The sequence below is a fragment of the Vulpes vulpes genome, chromosome 6 (genome assembly GCF_048418805.1).
Source record: "Vulpes vulpes isolate BD-2025 chromosome 6, VulVul3, whole genome shotgun sequence".
NCBI lineage: Eukaryota > Metazoa > Chordata > Mammalia > Carnivora > Canidae > Vulpes > Vulpes vulpes.
Genome location: NC_132785.1, coordinates 128,077,224 through 128,095,651, shown reverse-complemented (window position 1 = coordinate 128,095,651; position 18,428 = coordinate 128,077,224). Strand labels below are relative to the sequence as shown.

At 46.7% G+C, this 18,428-nt stretch overlaps 1 protein-coding gene across 1 annotated transcript in view; it reads right to left on the bottom strand.

The window, feature by feature from the left end:
• DYNC1H1 (dynein cytoplasmic 1 heavy chain 1) overlaps nt 1–18,428 on the bottom strand; it is a 68,112-nt gene that overhangs the window by 23,826 nt on the left and 25,858 nt on the right. Inside the window, exons 13-41 of the mRNA XM_072762353.1 lie at nt 18,235–18,411; nt 18,009–18,119; nt 17,805–17,924; nt 17,092–17,331; nt 15,090–15,245; nt 14,835–14,948; nt 14,102–14,212; nt 13,817–14,026; nt 13,497–13,643; nt 13,085–13,251; nt 12,812–12,985; nt 12,091–12,256; nt 11,819–12,007; nt 11,534–11,728; nt 10,624–10,906; nt 10,295–10,395; nt 9,622–9,781; nt 8,321–8,564; nt 7,973–8,156; nt 7,081–7,293; nt 6,128–6,366; nt 5,796–5,952; nt 3,520–3,747; nt 2,569–2,799; nt 2,176–2,316; nt 1,693–1,926; nt 1,396–1,602; nt 1,196–1,317; nt 388–553 (exon numbers count right to left, since the gene is read on the bottom strand). Of these exons, the coding sequence (XP_072618454.1) occupies nt 388–553; nt 1,196–1,317; nt 1,396–1,602; nt 1,693–1,926; nt 2,176–2,316; nt 2,569–2,799; nt 3,520–3,747; nt 5,796–5,952; nt 6,128–6,366; nt 7,081–7,293; nt 7,973–8,156; nt 8,321–8,564; nt 9,622–9,781; nt 10,295–10,395; nt 10,624–10,906; nt 11,534–11,728; nt 11,819–12,007; nt 12,091–12,256; nt 12,812–12,985; nt 13,085–13,251; nt 13,497–13,643; nt 13,817–14,026; nt 14,102–14,212; nt 14,835–14,948; nt 15,090–15,245; nt 17,092–17,331; nt 17,805–17,924; nt 18,009–18,119; nt 18,235–18,411 (5,187 nt within the window). The remainder of the gene's footprint in view (nt 1–387; nt 554–1,195; nt 1,318–1,395; nt 1,603–1,692; nt 1,927–2,175; nt 2,317–2,568; nt 2,800–3,519; nt 3,748–5,795; nt 5,953–6,127; nt 6,367–7,080; nt 7,294–7,972; nt 8,157–8,320; nt 8,565–9,621; nt 9,782–10,294; nt 10,396–10,623; nt 10,907–11,533; nt 11,729–11,818; nt 12,008–12,090; nt 12,257–12,811; nt 12,986–13,084; nt 13,252–13,496; nt 13,644–13,816; nt 14,027–14,101; nt 14,213–14,834; nt 14,949–15,089; nt 15,246–17,091; nt 17,332–17,804; nt 17,925–18,008; nt 18,120–18,234; nt 18,412–18,428) is intronic.

Sequence of the window (18,428 nt, the reverse complement as noted above, 5' to 3'; positions counted from 1 at the left end):
AATTAAACATTCTTCAGAAAGTACTTAAAAAAATGTAATTCCTGAATTCAAGGAAAGCAGGATTTCAAAAGCAGAAACAAACAAAAAAAGACATTCGATGACATTAAAAATTCTGCAAAAAAAAGTTGCAGTTCTACAAAATTAAAAGCAAAGTAAAAACCAGGAAAAATGTCTGCACAATGGGAGAGGCAAGCACTCAAAGCAGTAGGAGCATGACGCTGTACCCAAGGGCAGACAGGCAGCTCTTTCTTGTGTCCTCAGGAAGGCTTCCAAAGACAGACTAGTCACAACCATGAGAACCACGTCTTTTTACCGATCTTTTTCACTAAAGCTCATTTTTTTAACAGTGTTCTTCAGTGACCAAAGAAGCCGAGAAGCCCCAAGTACCTGAGACATGGTATAGAACTCCACCATTGCAGCGGTGAGCGGCTCGGCGTACGTTCGCAGGGATGGGATAAGCCTCAGCATGGCCCGGTTGAAGGTGCCGTAGATCTGTGTCAGGGAGGCAGGTCCCGGGTAATCCACATACACAACAGGAACGTGACGCAAGAATCTGCACGAGGATAGCTGGCTCAGCCACTCCAGGGAGGGAGCAGGGAGCCTGAGTGGACAGCAGCCCTGTCCCAAGCTGCTTCCCAATCTACCCATAGGCTTTATGTCAGAGTTAAGAGAGATCATAAACCGCTTAGGCCTGGGTCTGACATGTAACAGTAGAGGCAAAAAACTTTAAAAAGAACCAAGCAAAGATGGGAAAATGATTCAGGGACGTCTGGGTGGCTCAGTGGTTGAGCATCTGCCTTTGGCTCAAGGAGTGATCCCGGGGTCCTGGGATCGAGTCCTACATTGGGCTCCCCATAGGGAGCCTGCTTCTCCCTCTGCCTACATCTCTGCCTCTGTGTATCTCATGAATAAATAAATAAAATCTTAAAAAAAAAAAAAAAAAAAGGATAATGAGGTTTATTCAGCTCCAACCTGGCCCTATAGACAGGTCTGTGGCAGTTAGCTCGTTACTGCCCAGAGTCCATGCCTTTATTTTCAAGTGTTTTCCTAGTATTGTAGCACAGGGACCTTATGATAAGCAATATTTTGTTACCTTTCTATAATTAAAACTAGATTTTTGTTGTGTTACATTTAAAACATATCCTGGAATAGGTATGTGTGTGAGGCCAATGCAGTCTATGGAGCTGTGTGTTACCTGTGGGACAGGGGCTTTCTGCCAGGATCGGTGGGTGGATTACAAGCCCCGACAAACTGGATTCTCTCTAGCTTCACCCATGTTTGATCTGAGGTTCGGTAAAAGCCTCCATGCTCTACCATCTGAGGAAAAACGGGAGTGTTGGCATATTAGGAGCAAATGTGAACGAGGGCAGTGGGGGACTGTGGGTATACACTCACCTGTCTGATGAAGGATATGACCCTCTGTGTCCCATATTTATCCATGTCCGGCAAGTTGATCTCATCACAGAACAGGACCAGCCACTTTCCTAGTTGAACAGGAGCCAGAACGACCCCATTAGGTGTGCGTCTGTACTCGCAGTAGTGGTCGAAAGTCTTCAGCAAGAGCTCCGGGGTAGTGGCACTCGAGAAGTTAAGGCCCACAACCTTTAGACGGAAGAAACAAATGAAGTGCTGTGAGCCTCATTCCACATTCAAGCCCCAGAAGGGCTGCTGCCCTCATCCCAGCCTCTTTACCTCCATGTCAGGCAAGGCTCGGAGGGCGCTGAAGAGTGTCATGGTCTTGCCAGACCCAGGGGGGCCACATAAGACCAGTGGCTTGTGCTCAGCCAGCCAGGTGTACAAGAGGGCTTCGTGGCGGACAGTGTCCAGAGTCGGCACGACGACATCAGGGGCCGCCACCTTGTGTGTCTCCACTTCGATCTGAGGCACCTTGGCCTGCCATGGCGACCATTCTCCACTAATGGACACCTACACCCAGAGAAGGGGCACAGGTCACCCTGGGACCCACACACCTCCTCAAAGACTTGCTTTCATACAAATCAGAACTTTCATGTTCATCTGTTTTCCTTTTACACCACATAAAACAAAAACCAGAACCCTTTTATGAAAGAGCCCAGCTGTTTTATGCAAGCCCAGCTCTGGGTGAGGTGGCCTGAGGATACATTAACGCAATGCGGCACGATCAAAGGGAACAAGGCCATGCCTCCACGCACTTACTTCATAATCGATAATGGGTATATTGGGTGCGGCAGGCAGCGGCACTGTGGTGATCCTTCGGATGTATTCACCCAACTCTGCTCTCATTTTCAGCCGACTGTCTCCAGACAAGGACCAGAGTATGGCATAAACCAGATACCGCTATGGAAGGAGAAAACAATCCACTTTTGAATAAAAAGTTTCAACAATAAACACATTCATAGCCACGTTAACTGTGAAGAGTCGTTGCCAGGGTTCTTGGATCACAGACACACACACAAAAGCCTGACCCTGCACCCAGGAAAGAGAACACACCCAAGCAGGCTCACTGTTTCGGGAGGTTCACAGATGCAGAGCCATATTAAGCAGGGCCCCCATTGAGCCCTGCTCCCCGCGATGCAGGTGCTCCCTGACCTGAATATAGCGCTCCAGCTGCTCAATCTGCATGGGGAAGTCAGGGTGGTTGGCGTTGTACTGCGCCACATTCCGACAGGCCTGGTGCAGCATGGAGAAGAGCGAGCCCAGGCAGCGGAGGCGGGTCAGGTCCATGATGTGCTCCAGCTTGAAGGCGTGTTCCAGGGCCTTGATGACCAGGCCGTTGGAGGTGAAATACGGCTGCATGATTGTGGCTGCATCCCTCTGGATCTGCGACAGGCAATAAATGATACTTTAGTATTTTTTTAATTTTATTTATTCATGAGAGAGAGAGAGAGAGAGGGAGAGGGAGGGAGAGAAGCAGAGACACAGGCAGAGAGAAGCAGGCTCCATGCAGGGAGCCTGACATGGGACTCGATCCTGGGTCTCCAGGATCACACCCCAGGCTGAAGGTGGCACTAAATGGCTGGGCCACTGGGGCTGCCCAATAAATGATACTTTATGATTTCAAAAAGCCCAGAAACTTTCACATACTCTAACATAAGCCGGGGAGAAGGTCAAGTGACCTGCAAAAAAATTTTTCCCAGATAAGCTTCAGTGATCGATCCTTATTTCTATACCCTGGTGGTTCTTAAAAATCACATTTCCCAAGAACATTGCTTTTCGTCATTGAAATGTAGAAAGGCAGTGTTTCATCAATTTGCAGAGAAAAGTCAGATAACTAAGAGAATTTAAAAAATTTTCTCAAACATGTCCTCACTTTGGCACTGAGACTGCCTCCTAAGCTAGTATAAGACAGCACTGATTATGCAACTCTCTAGTGAGCGCCTTGCTTCAACAGATGAGCAGTGACCATCCGGGCAGTACCATGGCCCCCTTGACTTCCAGACCCCCAGGGGTGGAATGCCTGATCCCACTGCACATGAAGTCCTGGCCCTCTCAGATGCAGATTTGTGGCCATACTTGGCAGAGTGGTGATGGCCCTCATACCTGCAGCATTGGGGAAGCAGCCTCCTCCCCCTCATCCTCTTTGCCCTTGCGCCGCCGCTGGGCCTCATCCTCCCCTTCGTCCAGGGGGATGCTGCGCAGCCTGGCCAGGAAGTTGTTGAAGATCATGTCTGTGCTGAGCACGTCCTCACTAAACCAGACCATACCACAGCGTGACACTGTAGCCAGGGTGGCATATTTTAAGTCCTGCACTTCAAACATTATTCGCACCTTAAAAAGAAAATACAGAGCACATTTAATGATGAAGATTTGACAGAAACTCAGATGTTAATATATATATCTCTACGTATACATCAAAGGGCAATTAAATTTAGCTTTTCTGCACTTGTTTAAAAGTAAAAAATTGTCATCACTACAACATCCACCAACCACTCTCCATAAGAATCTGGGTAGGAGGGGCGCCTGAGTGACTTGGTCAGTTGGTCATCCACTTGAGATTCACTCTCTCTCTGCCCCTCATCTGCTTGCACACCCGAATGCATGTGTACTCTCTAAAATAAATAAATCTAAAAAAAAGAACCTGGGTAGCAAATGTGTGTGGTGGGATAAGAGCAGGTTAGCCCCTCCAGACAAGATCTTGGTAGGCAGAAGAAAATGCTCCCTTGGAGGGTGCACCAGCAGTGGATGTGCAACAGTCTTGCCCTGGACAGGGTGTGGTTGCCACACTGCCTGCCTGAACCCACGAACCTTCACATCAACTCCTTGAGGCAGGCATGTCAGTGTCTCTGTTTCACAGATGGGACTGGGTACCAAACCCTGGTCCTACTGCTGGTTAATGGGACTGAGATTCAAACCAGATGGTTTCAGTCTAGAGCCTTAACCTCAATGTTAACCTGTTTCACAGGAGCGTTTTCTTTTTCTTTTTTTTTAAGATTTTATTTATTTATTCACAAGACACACACAGAGAGAGGCAGAGACACAGGCAGAGGGAGAAGCAGGCTCCATGTAGGGAGCCCGATGTGGGACTCAATCCCAGGACTCCAGGACCACGCCCTGAGCCAAAGGCAGGCACCCAACTGCTGAGCCCCCCAGGCGTCCCGAGTTATCTATTTCCAATAATAGTTAGGATCTACCAGATAACAAGCTGTAATAAAAAGACCCAACAAGTCAAATCAAGACACAAGTCAAAGCACACATTTTCAGACTGGTACCAGGCATCCCTGGCTTGGTTTCTGAAGTGATGATAACCACTGCTGCTGACCCAAAAGTTCAGGTTCATCCACTGCTCAGGCAAAATGATTCCTCCATCTCATGCCCACATCTGGCCCCTTGGCGAGTCCCACCAGCATGAATTTTAAATTACAAAACTCAGCAGCTTCCATGCTGCCAACTCCTCTGGCCCACATCCATGGCTGTGCCCAGGTTACCACTCAGCTCCCAGACGGTCCCCTTGCTCCCATCCATCCTGTCCTCAACTACTCTGCACGCAACCGCCAGAGGGATCTGATCCAGACCCTCCCACGGCTCTTGACTTGTCTTGACAGACAAGTGCCAGGCCTCACAGTCTCCCAGCCCAAGCTGATCCGGCCCCTTTCCTCTGATCTCACTTGCCTCCCCCACCCTCGTTCTACACACCTCTGACCAAGCACCCTACTGCCTACCCTTCACCCGGAACTGGAACACCTGGAGGCCCATGAGACTGGCTTCCTCACCTGCCTCGATCTCCACAGATGGTTCTCAATTATGTCATAATGTCATACTTCCTGACAGTGCATCCTCAAGATCTTGCCGACAGCTACCACTTCCTTTCAGCTTGTTTTCTCCTTACCACTTCACACTGTTTCCCCTATTTTTCTGTCTTCCATTATCAGAGTGTACACCCCAGGACAGCAAACGTTTTGTCTGTTTTTTTTCTGCTAGGCCTTTAATAAAATGCAACTCCTTGCCAAGTCCCACCATGTTTCCTTATCTATCTGGTGGTGTGTCCAGGACCTAGACCAAATGCTCATTTTGCCACTTTCCAGATGTACAATAACTTCAGAAATCCCAACAACCTGTAACTTTCAGTTAGGAGTGTTACTTGGGAATTATAGAGTATGCTTAACATTCACCAAACAGTGCAAAGTTAACAGTAAGTCCTATGGAACTATTTCTCACTAGCCACGGGAATGGAAAGGTCTAATACATAGAGACTTAGGCATCTCTGAAAACTATTTACACAGTTGCCTGCTACTACAGAACCTGGAGCCTCATCTCCAGAGCAATATTCTGTTAGCACGTGGGATATCTGGCTTGACACCCCAAGGAAGGCCACTTACATTGGGTGGAAGGCTGAGGCGCTCGCCATTTGGCAGAGTCAGAAGCTTGTTGTCATCCAGCACTGAGTTCAAGTTCTCCACCCACTCGGGATCCACGTCACCATCAAAGACAATCCATTGGCGCTTCTGTAGTTCACCCCTCACGTTGTCTATGATCCTGGTTTGGAAAGGTTTTGAAACAGCTATTGACCAACTTAAGATTTTGAGGTTAGAAATCCTCACCCTACACAGCTTCTGCACTGACATTTTAATTCATTCAGTTTTGGTTAAAAAAAATAACACGTGCCATTAATTTAAGGACAGAGCACTTGCTGGAATCAAGGTGAACTCACTTTCTCAGGACATGTGTGAACAGTCCATCCGTCCATTCCCTGGTGTTGGGGTCCAGGGTTCCATAAAGGTGGTCTTTGCTGATGGCCTTGGGGTCAATGATATGGGCCACGCCCTCCACACCCTCCAGCCTCTCCAAAGCCTTTAGGAGCACACGCCAAGCCATGCTCTTCCCACTTCCTGAGGGCCCCACCATCATCAGGCCATGGTTGATCTGGGTGATCTGATAGAGCTGGAGGACCTGCCAGGCCAATCAAACCACATCAGAATCAATCCAGAGAAAGAATGAGAAGTTTCTCCAGCCCCTCCTCATGGCAGCAGATGCGAGACATGTGCTATGAATTCCCAAAGGCAAGTAACTACTACTCTGGAACTTTTAATATTACAGGGGCCATATCTACAAATAATATTTCAAGAAGAGTTTTAACTAAACCATGGGGAGTTCTTTGTTAAGCCAGGAAGGCTGGGAGCCAGTGGAAAAGGGGATGACTACCAAGCTGCTTCAAAAGAGGGCAGTAAGATCCTCTTTAAAGAGGGTGGAGACCCAATGGATGAGTCATCCGAGAAAGCCGGTACAGTACCACTTAGGCTCAACATGCAGCCATGTGACAGTATGGTTCCTAGTCTTGTAGAAGAAGAGAAGAAGCGAAGCCAATACAAAATATAAAGCATGTACTGATTAGCAGATTTATGTTGTTAACCTAAGATGTTGGAAAGTCTTATAATAGAACTATTGGTATATTTTCTGTTATAATCATGCTTCTGTCAGCATTTTCAGAAAATGAACTATATCATGAGTGAAATTTCTGGATAAACGGTCATGTCTACTACGTGTAAGAAAAAAGCCTTGGGTCAAATCTCTGTAAAGCAGATGCTGTGCCTTTCTGGCCCTCGTGGTCCTAGTTCTCTCAGAAGTGGCTCCTTTCCTGCAGCTAGCAGGGTCAACCCCAGTTACCTTCTCAACCCACATGCCGCCAACTTCTTCTCCATCTCCATATGTCAGGTACATTTCCTGGCACACCTTCTTCAGCTCTTCTCGGAGCGCAGTCATTTCGCCCCGGTGGTATTGGACCCCGGGGAACACATCCGATAAGAGGCTGAAGAGCAGTGGGATGTCTTCTGCCACTAGCTTGGGCACCATGGTCTCACAGACGCTCTGGATCAGAATCTAACAGCAAGAAAAGGACCGAATTCTGAGAGGTGGGGAGCAAGGCTTGCACAGCCACTGCTGTATTCCCAGAAGGTACGTAAGATGTGGCTGTTAGTGATTCAGTTCACTGTGCAAATACAGCATCTTCTATCCATCCATCCCAGGACATATGAATCGCAAAGGGAACTCTCAAGTCATGGCTTAGATGTTGAAAAAGCCAATTTAAATATTAGTGTTTACAGGTGCCTGGGTGGCTCATCAGTTAAGCCTCTGACTCTTGGTTTTCACTCAGGTCATGATCTTGGGACCCTGGGGTTGAGCCCCAGGTCAGACTCTACACTCAGTGGGGAGTCTGCTTTTCTGCTCCTCTCCTTTTGCCCCTCCCCCTGCTTACACCCACTCTCTTTTTTTAAAAGATTTTATTTATTTATTCACGAGAGCCACAGAAAGAGAGAGAGAAAGAGAGCGAGAGAGAGGGGCGGGGGGCAGAGACAGGCAGAGGGAGAAGCAGGCTCCATGCAGGGAGCCCCAGGTGGGACTCAGTGTCGGAACTCCGGGATCATGACATGAGCCAAAGGCAGATGCTCAACCACTGAGCCACCCAGGCGTCCCCCACTCTCTCTTTCTAAAAGAAATGAATCTTTTAACAAAAATTAGTGTTTAAGGTGTGAGTGATTACAAGAACATGTATACAAACCTCTTGTTCAGGTAGATTTTCTGCAATTTCTCCTTCATCAACTGCTTCCCCTCGTTCTTCTTTCTCCCTCTTTATCTTTTGAATTCTCTCTCTCTTCACATTTCCTGCACTTACCAGCACACTCTTCAAAGCTCGAAGACCAAAGTCATAATGGCTTTGAGATGAGAGTTGCTCATCACACAGTCTGAAAGAGAAAAGGTCTGCCTTAGGACAGTACACTCTAAGCAGCCAGAGTCAAGAAATCAGACATGGACAGTTGGAACGATGTGCTGTGATTAGAGATGAACCCTAAGCGGCATAACTCACATGCATTAGATACACGGTTGGGGATGACTCTGGGGCACTCACTTAAAGAAAGGGACGATTTTGTTGGCGAGGACCTCAGCAGTGCGGAAGCCCTGCGAATACAGCATGACTTGGGCGATGAGCTGCCGGTCAGGCTTGGTCATGGCCAAGCTCCGGAACAGCTTCTTCAGGTTGTCGGGAAGGTTGGACCTGCCTGCATAGCCAGGGTTCATGGTGATGAAGATGGCCATGTCTGGGCTCACTTTCACTTGCTTGTTGAGCAGCTCACAAGTAATGGGGGCAGAGGCTGAATGAAAATCAGAGAACAGTGTTAAAATTTGTGATGTTCAAAAACCACGCTAAATTCTCCCTAAAATTACAGACAAAATCACCCATTTCCCTGCTGGCCTCTAAAGCCCAAAGCCCAGGACTGCAGAGGAGTTGCTCTCTGGCCCTACCAGCACATCACCCCACCTGGGCAGACCCAGCTTTGCACACCTCACCTACATGAAAGCTACATGAATGTAGAACAAAGTCACCAGGGGCAGGAAGCACTTACTTTGCTTGCATATTATTGTGTGCCATGAAGTTAACATAAGGATAGAAATGTAGCCCAACAGTAGTTGCAGAAATAGAAAATGTGACACTATTGACTGGCTCAGATCATGAGGACTGCCTTTTCCGGGGATCCACCATCAGTACCCACACCCAACCTCCATTACTCCATCACAGAGGACGAGCATATAGATACTGCTTTCTCTGACACTCCTTTAGTTTCACTAAGGAGGTCTCCAAGTCCTCTGGTAAAGACAAGTTCCTATTATTCAGAATGAAAGCAACACTAAAAGTTAACTGTGCATGTAAACCATCCACCACCGGTGCCATTACTTCCTCTAGCACCCACGCTGCCCCTACCAGGCACGCCTGGCTTTGTACAGAATGAGACAGAGGAAGCCGCCCCTGGAGCCTCTCAGAGCAGGTTCTCCTATAGTGACACAGGGCACGTTCCCAAAGCTCCCAGGAAGAACACTCTGCCAACAGACAGCCAGGAAAGCTGGCTCTGTGGCATGCAGAGGTGGGAGGGGGAAGGGAGGACCCACACGGGCCCAATACTCGATGTGGATAGATGCTATGGGAGGGAGCATAGGGACTCTTGTCCACCAGAGGAAGGACAGCCAGGGTTTGGGCTGTTCTGGTCTCTGAGCAATTAGACTGCCTACACAGTATCATCCTGAGTCTCACCACCCTGTCTGCAGCAGTGAGTCCTGGAAGTGAAGTTAAATTATAAAGTGGCAAGATGGACCCTGGCCCACACTTTCCCTCTGCAGTTGCTAAGTAACTTGCAAAGAAAAAGGAAGTCTCACTCTTATCACAGTTGGGGTTGGAGTGCTCTCTCAGTGCTTCCTGAATACACTGCACCTGCTGTGACACAGCTGACAGCATCCGTTCCTCCAGGCGGTTGAACTCGTCAAAGCAGCCCCAAGCACCCACCTGGCAGAGCCCAACAAAGATCCGTCCCATCGCCTGAAACCGGAGCAAAGAAAAGAGCTAAACCATGTGCCTCCATGCTGATTCCATGGCCCCCATGCCAGCCTGAGCCCTCTGTCCACTGCCCACCCCATGTGGCTACGGAAGGGACAACAGGCTCCCACGAGAGCAGGTACTTCATTGACAACATGAAACATACACACGTGGTACATCACACCTCTCCTCCTGGGCTAATAAAATCCTAATGATAGACCTGTTATTTTTATTCTATCACCTTCTGTTGACTAAAAAAAAAAAATCTTGTCCATAATAGTTGTTTATTCCCAGACACAAGCACTGGCCATTTCTTCCAGAAACACACAGCTCAAGTCAGTACCAAAGCACATATGCTACACAACTGACTCAAAATAACACCATCCCGGGGCTCAGAAGGGCAAATGAGCCATGCTGAGCTGTGAGGTCCACAGCCTAGAGAGGGGTCCAGGCATGGCGCACCCCAGTGGGCCTCTCAGCCCATTAGATTTTAGGTGGACTCAGAAAGCTGCTCACCTGGAAATCAAAGGTTTCATCACAGTTGAAGACTAAAACAAAGCGTCCAAGCTGATGGCCAAGAGCTTTGACAGACTCTGTCTTCCCAGTCCCGGCTGGTCCTGTCATTTAAAGAAATGTGACTGAGTACTTGAGACCACGGGGACTCATCTTCAGCTTTACACAATTCATTTACAAAATCAAAGGACATGTAATAACCACAAACAAATCTAAGATTCTAGAATGTACTAGCTATGTAATTAAAAAATATGCTTAAAACCATTAGTTTAATCTTTACAAGTTATATTTGCCCTCTGACTCTATCTGTCCAGGTCTGTGGAGTGACTTACCGAATGGGGACCCGCCCAGCCTGGCCTCCAAGGCTTGAGTCATGGTCAAGTAGCAGCGGTCGGTGAGGGGAGTCTGCACCAGCTTGTCCTGGACACCCAGGTACTCAAAGCCATAGTTAAATTTGGCATTTGCCATTTGGATCGACAACTGCTGTAGCACATCAGTTTGCTTAGGGTCAAAGTAAAAGCGCATCTGGCTGAGCCATTCGAAAGATTTGGCGTTGTCAATTTTGCTTTTGATCAAGGATCGAGTCACATCCCTCTGGTGAACCAGCTCTGTAATCTGAAAAACGGTCACTTTAAGAATTCATCATAAACTGGAGAAGTACAGTGCATTTCTTGAGGATGCGTCATTGAATAGACTTTTAATTTGAGATGCAAGATTCAGTTATAGTGGCTTTCAGTAAACATTCCAAAATGGAAATTCACTTTTAAAAATATAACTGTTATTCATACAATGAAATTACATAGAATCAAGAGCTGCAGCAGGACCAAAAAACCAACAAAACTACTTTAAGTGAAAACTCTGCAACTAGCAGGACATGAGTCTCCGACCTCACTGTCTGGCCCCTGTGGGCTGGGTACAGCACCGTTGCTAGCACACCCAGGCCTCCCGGTACCACCCCCTTGGCGCTGCTTTGAGAAGAGATGAGGAGCAAGAGCGGAAAACTCTGATCAAAGCTCATCACTTCCTGTTTACCGGGATGTGTATATGAAATTTCCTGCTCCAGCATGATCACCTGTCAATAGGAACAGAGAGCCAATACCCCCACCCAGAGTTCATTAGCATGCCACCTCCTTTTCTCCCTAACACCAATCAGAGAATTTCATAAGCATTGTTTCCCGTAGCTGTTTGAGCTGAAGGCACAAGACCCTAACTGGTGAGGAATGAGTCAGACACGGGACTAACCAAGTGCTCCAGCTTCCGCCTTCGGAGTGGCGGCTGCTCCATGAGGACTGAGTCAGCCAACACGTTGAGGGTGACTTCCACATTGCTCAGCACAGAGTGCAGGGGTGCCGCATCCCCACTTCCCCCGATGCTGCTCAGAGCAGTCTCCACGTTTTCAGACCAAGCAATCTGGGCTGACAAAACTACAAGCTGGGCCTGCATGACACAAGACACAGGACCCAAAGATCAGTTTAGACACCAGCCAGTGCATTCACCTTTATGCTGACCACTTCTGCTATATGTTACCTGGTACTTATCAATCCATGTGATATACGTGTTTGGATCGATTGAAGTTGCTTTACCAAAAATCTCAACTTCTGTAACAGATTCAGCAAGAAGTTTAGCCAGAGTAACTCTCATTTCCTTTTCTACCAGTGTGAGCCACTCGTTGATTTTGGGATGTTCAGTAATTGACACGGGAGTTTTAAACATAACCTGAAATAAACATAATTTAAGAATGAAGATCTGCAAGGACAGGAAAGAAGCATTCATAGTTATAATAATCATAATTCAACTACCTCCTCTCCTTCACGGGATGAAATACCCAAGACGACAGAGTTATCCTCATTTAGGATGATGCTTGAAACCCCAGCAAACATTTTCTTGAAATGTTTCTGTAACTTAGCTACATTCTTACTGTTTCCAATGATTTCAAGCAAATCTTCATCACCCACAAAATAGAACCTAAAATTAAAATAGCATCCAAGTTGCTAAAGTCTTATACATAAACAAGTTCAATCAAAGCCTAACTTCAAATCGTGGGAAGGGAAACTGGATTTGGAGGGCAGTGGACAATCTCCAGTCTGAACGAAGATCACATCCAAATTTCTCCCACTGAAGAAATTTGATCCTCAGCAAAAGATCCATATTTACTTAACAAGATACCAAAAATGAAGTCTACGGATTTCATGTCATTCATCTTATTTCATGGACTTACTTTTTAAAAGCTTATGTGATTTACAGTAAGCAAACTGTTCAGAAAGGAAGAAATGGCACTTGGAAAATAATCAGCTAAATTTTTATGAGTTATAAATTGCATGGAAGGGTGGATAATAGTTCCAGTGGAGCTTAATAAACAAATACAAGGAAGAAAATCCTTTATAATTAGGAATAAACACACAAAAAGGGAGTAATAGTCATTAAGTGGATTACCAATAACAAAACTCTTGATATCAAAGTTGACCAACACACAGAACCAGAAGAGAGAGCAGACGGCTCTTGAAATTGAAATTATCTTACCTGGGGAAAGATGATCGCTCTCTTTCTAGGTATTCTCCCAATGCCTTCTGGATCTTTCCTAGCAGGTCTGCCAATCTCTCCAGAGACCTCTGAACCCCCTGGATGTTCAGAACATCCATAACAAGGGGAGACTTGGATACTTTTTTCATCAGAGCCAAAAACTCTGTGCTGATACTACAAATCAAATTGAAACCGTCATTAGCTTTTCAGTGAAAAACAGTTACCAGCCACATCTACGACTCGGCTCTTTTGCTCCCTGGCTCCATGCCGTACCTCTGGAACCGCTGGGTTTCCACTGGCAATAGGTGCTTGATATCTGCACTGCCCGTGAAGATGCCTTCCAGGTAGACCCACCGTCGCTGCACATCAATCCACACGTCAAAGAGAGCCATGATCCGATTCAGCTTGTCTTCCCAGCTTAGGGCATCTTCTTCGAAAACCTAGTGCATAAATGGAAAGCAGAGCTCAGCTGCTAAACTTTTCATTCATAGATATGCCAAAACTTACTAAAAAAAAAAAAAAAAATATATATAGTATATATATATATATATATATACTATATATATATATATATATGCAAGTTATGTCAATTTATTTGACTCACACTTTAAAAACAGGTTTAAAGGTATAACAGAGAAAGTACAAGAGAATGCTCGATAAGAGAAGGGAGGCTTCCCCACGGTACCTTGTAATACGGAGACAGCTTCATGGCTGAGACGCTGTTGATGTGCTCTTTGACCTTGTTGAAGAGGTCATCCCAGCCTCGGATCAAGCGACACTTGTTCTGGTAGTTAACCAAGTCTAACTCGTAAGTATTCCATACCTCTCTTATCTGAATTAAAACCAAAAAGAGGAACATTATCAATATGTGGGCATTCACCAGCTGTATAAGCGACCAAGTGTTATGAGGACAAATGGACTACAGATACAGCTGTTGCTACTCAGCTCCAACCTATGGCACAGCCAAAAACATCACGTAAAAACGGCTATCAGTCAATTACTCACCTGCTTCAAAAATTCTTCCAAAGCCATCTCCCCTTGTGCCACAAGCAACACATCCTTGACAATAGCTTCATTTTTCTGCAAGTCAACATCCCAGATTTGGCCAAGGGTGAGCTCCGAAACAACCCAATTAACATGAAGCCTTTTCATCAACTGCTTCCAATGGCGATCTTTAAGTGCTTCAGATTTCAGCTCAATCACCAGCATGTTTATCTGTGGAGAAAGTAAGCAGAATTACCTGTGCAGCTGTGTTCCTAATGGACACCCAGGACTCCAGCACTCACTTACCTTCAGGTAACCTTTCAGAAGCCTCTGGACAAACTCATAGGATGCGTACTGCCGTAATCGAGCAGGGAAGTTTTTCAGTTGGTTCAAGAGGCCATCCAAATTTTGTCGAAGCTGTTGAAAGAAACATAAGATGATATTTAGTCCACCAACATTTCCTTTAAGTGGTGACATATCTTAAAAAAAAAAAAAAAAAAAAAAGATGGTTTTAAGGCGTGCCTGGGTGGAGCAATCGGTTAAGTGTCCAACTCTTGAGTTTGGCTCAGGTCATGATTTTAGGGTCATGAGATCAAACCCCATGTCAGGCTCCATGTTCAGTGGGGAGTTTGCTTCTCTCCTTCTCCCCTTCTCGATCTTTCCCTTCTGTTTTTCTCTCTCTCTTTTTAAGATTTATCCATTTATTTGAGAGAGAGCACGAGAGCACAAGCAGGGGAGCAACAGAGGTAGAGAGAGAGAAGCAGAATTCTTGTTGGCTCCCTGTGGGGAGCCCAAGGTGGGGCTCATCCCAGGACCCTGGGATCATGACCTGAACTAAGGTAGACACTTAACCAACTGGGCCACCCATGCACCCCTCAAAAATAGTTTTAAAGCAAATTTTCTATCAGTCCAGATGAATACTGTAAATTACCATCCTGTGACATTTTGTGAACTCACAGTAGATTGCAAAGCTTTTAAGTGAAATCTACAACTCTCAACATATGATGTTATACACAACATCTACTTTAACTAGGTATACCTTTCGAGGCTGGACGGAAACCCATGGCTGCTCCTTCATCTGATCAATCTGCTCCCAGACCTTGGAAAGTTCTGACCAAACACCTTTGAGATCCTGCAGTTCTTCTAAGGCCACCTGTGATTATGACAGTGGAGCAGTGAGCCTCTGGACACAGAAGCCACTGCAGGTCTAGCAAGGCCCTTAAGATGGACCTGGTCAAGGGCAGAGCCAGGACGAGGAGCCACACCCCTACCTCCCTGCTCCTGCAGTTCATACCTGGACACGCTCTTCACTGCCGCTGAGAAGTCCTGTATCTGTCAATTCTAGTGCCTCCTTGGCCTTTGCACACTTCTCCCGGTCATCCTTCAGCCTGCCAAACTTTCCTTCATATATGGTTAGAGCCTGAAGTGCCTCCTCTGGGCGAAGATTGCCCTGAAAGCAGTCAAAGTGCAGAATTGCAGTGCTAGGTCCCAGGACAGATACATGCTTTAGCTCTGAAATGGTGGGGAGAGCCCACTGAAAGTCTGCAAATTTGTGATTTCTTAAATATGTTTCTAACAAGTAAGTCTTCAGCAAGACATACACTTATGATTCCTGTACATTACTGAAAGGAACTTTTACTTCTGTATTTGACATAAATAAAGTATGAATAAGAAAGATGGAGCACCAGGGCACCTGGCTGGCTCAGTCAGAAAAGCATACAACTCTTGATCTTGGGATTGTGAGTTCAAGTCCCATGCTAAGTGGGTAGGTGGGTGGGTGGGTAGGTCGGAAGGAAGGAAGGAGGGAGGGAGGGAGGGAGGACGGACGGACACCTCTCTATTTAGCCACTGTCTCACTAAGTGCCTTGGGCCAGACAGAAAGAGAAGAATCAGGACAGACTATGGCTTAGACAAGGACACTCCTGAGTGAAGGGGACATGGCTCTTGGGGGCTGCCAGCCATACCCTCCTTAAAGCACACAGCTATTATGTCAGTTACCAAGAGAAGGATGAGAAATCAAGTAGTCCTCAGTGAAATGGGTTCCAGTTGAGCATTAAACTACTATTTGCTTACTCTTCATTCTAATAACTTGAAAATGACTATATAAAATATCACTGAAAATTTAAACTATAACACCATACTAGCAAAAAATGGCAATAAAAAATACTCAAGTTTTGGTGATCAGAATCTTGCCTATGGATCATTACTCCCTTCCCTGCTGGAGAGAATATTCTGCATAAGTACTGGCATTTGTGAAAGATCTTAAAACAGGGGCCCTCGAACCAAAATTAAACACAAAGTAGGATCTTTGGGTCCAACAGTACAGACAGGGCTGAGGCAGGACAGAGCTCTTTGGGGTAAGTAGAAGGCTAGATCCGCCACCGGGCCTGCTGTGGAACACCTACACCCTAAACTAGAAAACCAGATTAACATCTGAAGTATAACCATCTTTCCCCTTTTCTTTCCTGTCTATGTCTGTATGCTTAAACAAATCAGACTGAATTCTGCCTCAGGAAACGGGGAATGCTGTTCTGTATTTGCTTGAGCCTTGCACACACTGTCACCTCTGCCTGAACCCCCTCCCCACTATATGTGTGACTTACCAGCTCTCCTTCCTCCCTCTGGTCTCCACTCAGATACCACCCTCCCTACAAAGCAGCACCCCAACATCACCCAGACCTCACCCTCTTCTACCCAGCCCTCGCCCTTTACCAAAGCACCAATCACTACCTGACTCATACATATTTTCCTTGGTTGTTTTTTACCTGTCTCTCCCTCTCCCTACCTCCATGGGGGTAGGGGCTCCTGTTCACTGCTCTAGCCGCAGCGCCCAGAACACAGTCGGTGCTCAATAAACACCTGAATGAACCAAGAGGATGGACGGTGGCAGGTCCTGTGTACAGAAGTAACTACAGTGACAATGACAGCAGAACCTGCCTCCCACAGCACAGAGCTAGGCAGTGGCAACATAAGGCTCAGCCTGTGTTCATGAGAGATTAAATCCTAATTCCTAAGTATGTCTAAGTAACAGGATACATAAGAACAGGAAAAACTTTAATTTTTAAAACCACCTCTCGACTTAAATGATTATCATGAGGGGTTCAGGGTAAAAGAGGTCTAAATTGGCTTTCACTTTTCAAATCTACGACATCTAAGTGTTGTTTTAATTATGAAAAAGAAAAGTCCTCATCATTGGAAAGCTAAGCCAGAGCAACGCCTTCTGAAGTGTGGGAGAAAGGACATCAGATCACGCTATGGATTTAGGAGAGGCTGCTGGGGTGGTGCGCAGGGCTCACCGTGACAGGCTTGGTTTTCTCCCAGTCTGCCAGCAGGTCTGTGGTGCGGCTCTCCACGGCCCGGTCCTCCTGCACAATCTTCATCTGCAGGTTTGCCACCTGCTGCTGGATGGCAGAGTCCTTCCGCCGCATGATGTCATTGAAGGCCCCCCACTCGCCCTCTATGTTGTCGATGTAGAGCCAGGAGGGCGGGAACTGGAACCTCTGCTTTTCCAGCAAGCGCTGACCATTGCGGTAGAGCTTTGAGAATTAAGAAATAGAGTTTTTTCCTTTAACAATAGAAATTATCGTCAGGTCCCCATATAAAAGGAAGACTCTGTGGCTGTCGAACACATATCAGTACATTCACTCCCTTCCACCCCAAGCCTGTTGAGGTGGCTGCACCCAAGCAGCCTGGAGAGGACTGAAAGCATGCTGCTGGCAGTGCTTCACCCCCAACTTCCAAATCAGAAAAACAAATGCATGTGTGAGGACTCAACGATCAACAGCTAAAGTAAAAGATTTAAAAAGCAAAACACAGTGGTTCTCAAAGCTCCACACATTTCAGAATCACCTGCAGAGCCGATTAAAATGCAGAGCCCCAGGATGCCAGGATCTGTGCTTTACCCTGCACACCAGGTGGATACGAGAGTGACAGTAGGGGGCCATGTGTGCTTTAACTCTAAGTGCCTACACAGCCGATGAGGAGAATTTTAACTCTACACGGAGCTCACCTCAACTTGTTTTTCAAACTGTTTTATCTTTCGTTTCAAAGACTGTACGTAAGTGATGAAGGTCACGGCGTCGGAGGTGCTGGCCGTGTCCACTGAGTGCTGCTCCAGCTCCTGGCGCGACTGTTCAGAGAGAACGCAGAAATTTAACACAGAGCCGTGGTTTACCAGTAGCCTCGTGATGCTGCCGGGACCTTGGCTCCTCACCTTTGAGATCTGGGAATGGAATTCCGTCATGTTCGATCCGAGCATCTGCCCAAATTTGCTGAGAACCTCCTTGTGCCAAGAGTCGTACTTCAGGTTGACCTTAGATTGAACCTGCAGGTGAAGAGCCCACGACACGATCATTAGTTCCTTCCTGTACCCTCATCACCCACGGATGTCCCCTAGAGCTGGCAACCACGGCCCCTTTCAACGAGACAGCAGAGCGCACCTTGCCGTAATCTATAACTACCGGCCCAAACTCCTTCTTGGTTTCTGCATTGTCAAAAGTGCCTCTGGCCTTCCTTATCTGAACCAGGAGAGCCTGCCATTTGTTGAGATCCTCCCCAAGTCTGTTATAGATGTTTTCAGCCTGCATGTCCCACAGGCACTGATACTGAAGCCAGACCTGCAGGCGAAGAGCAC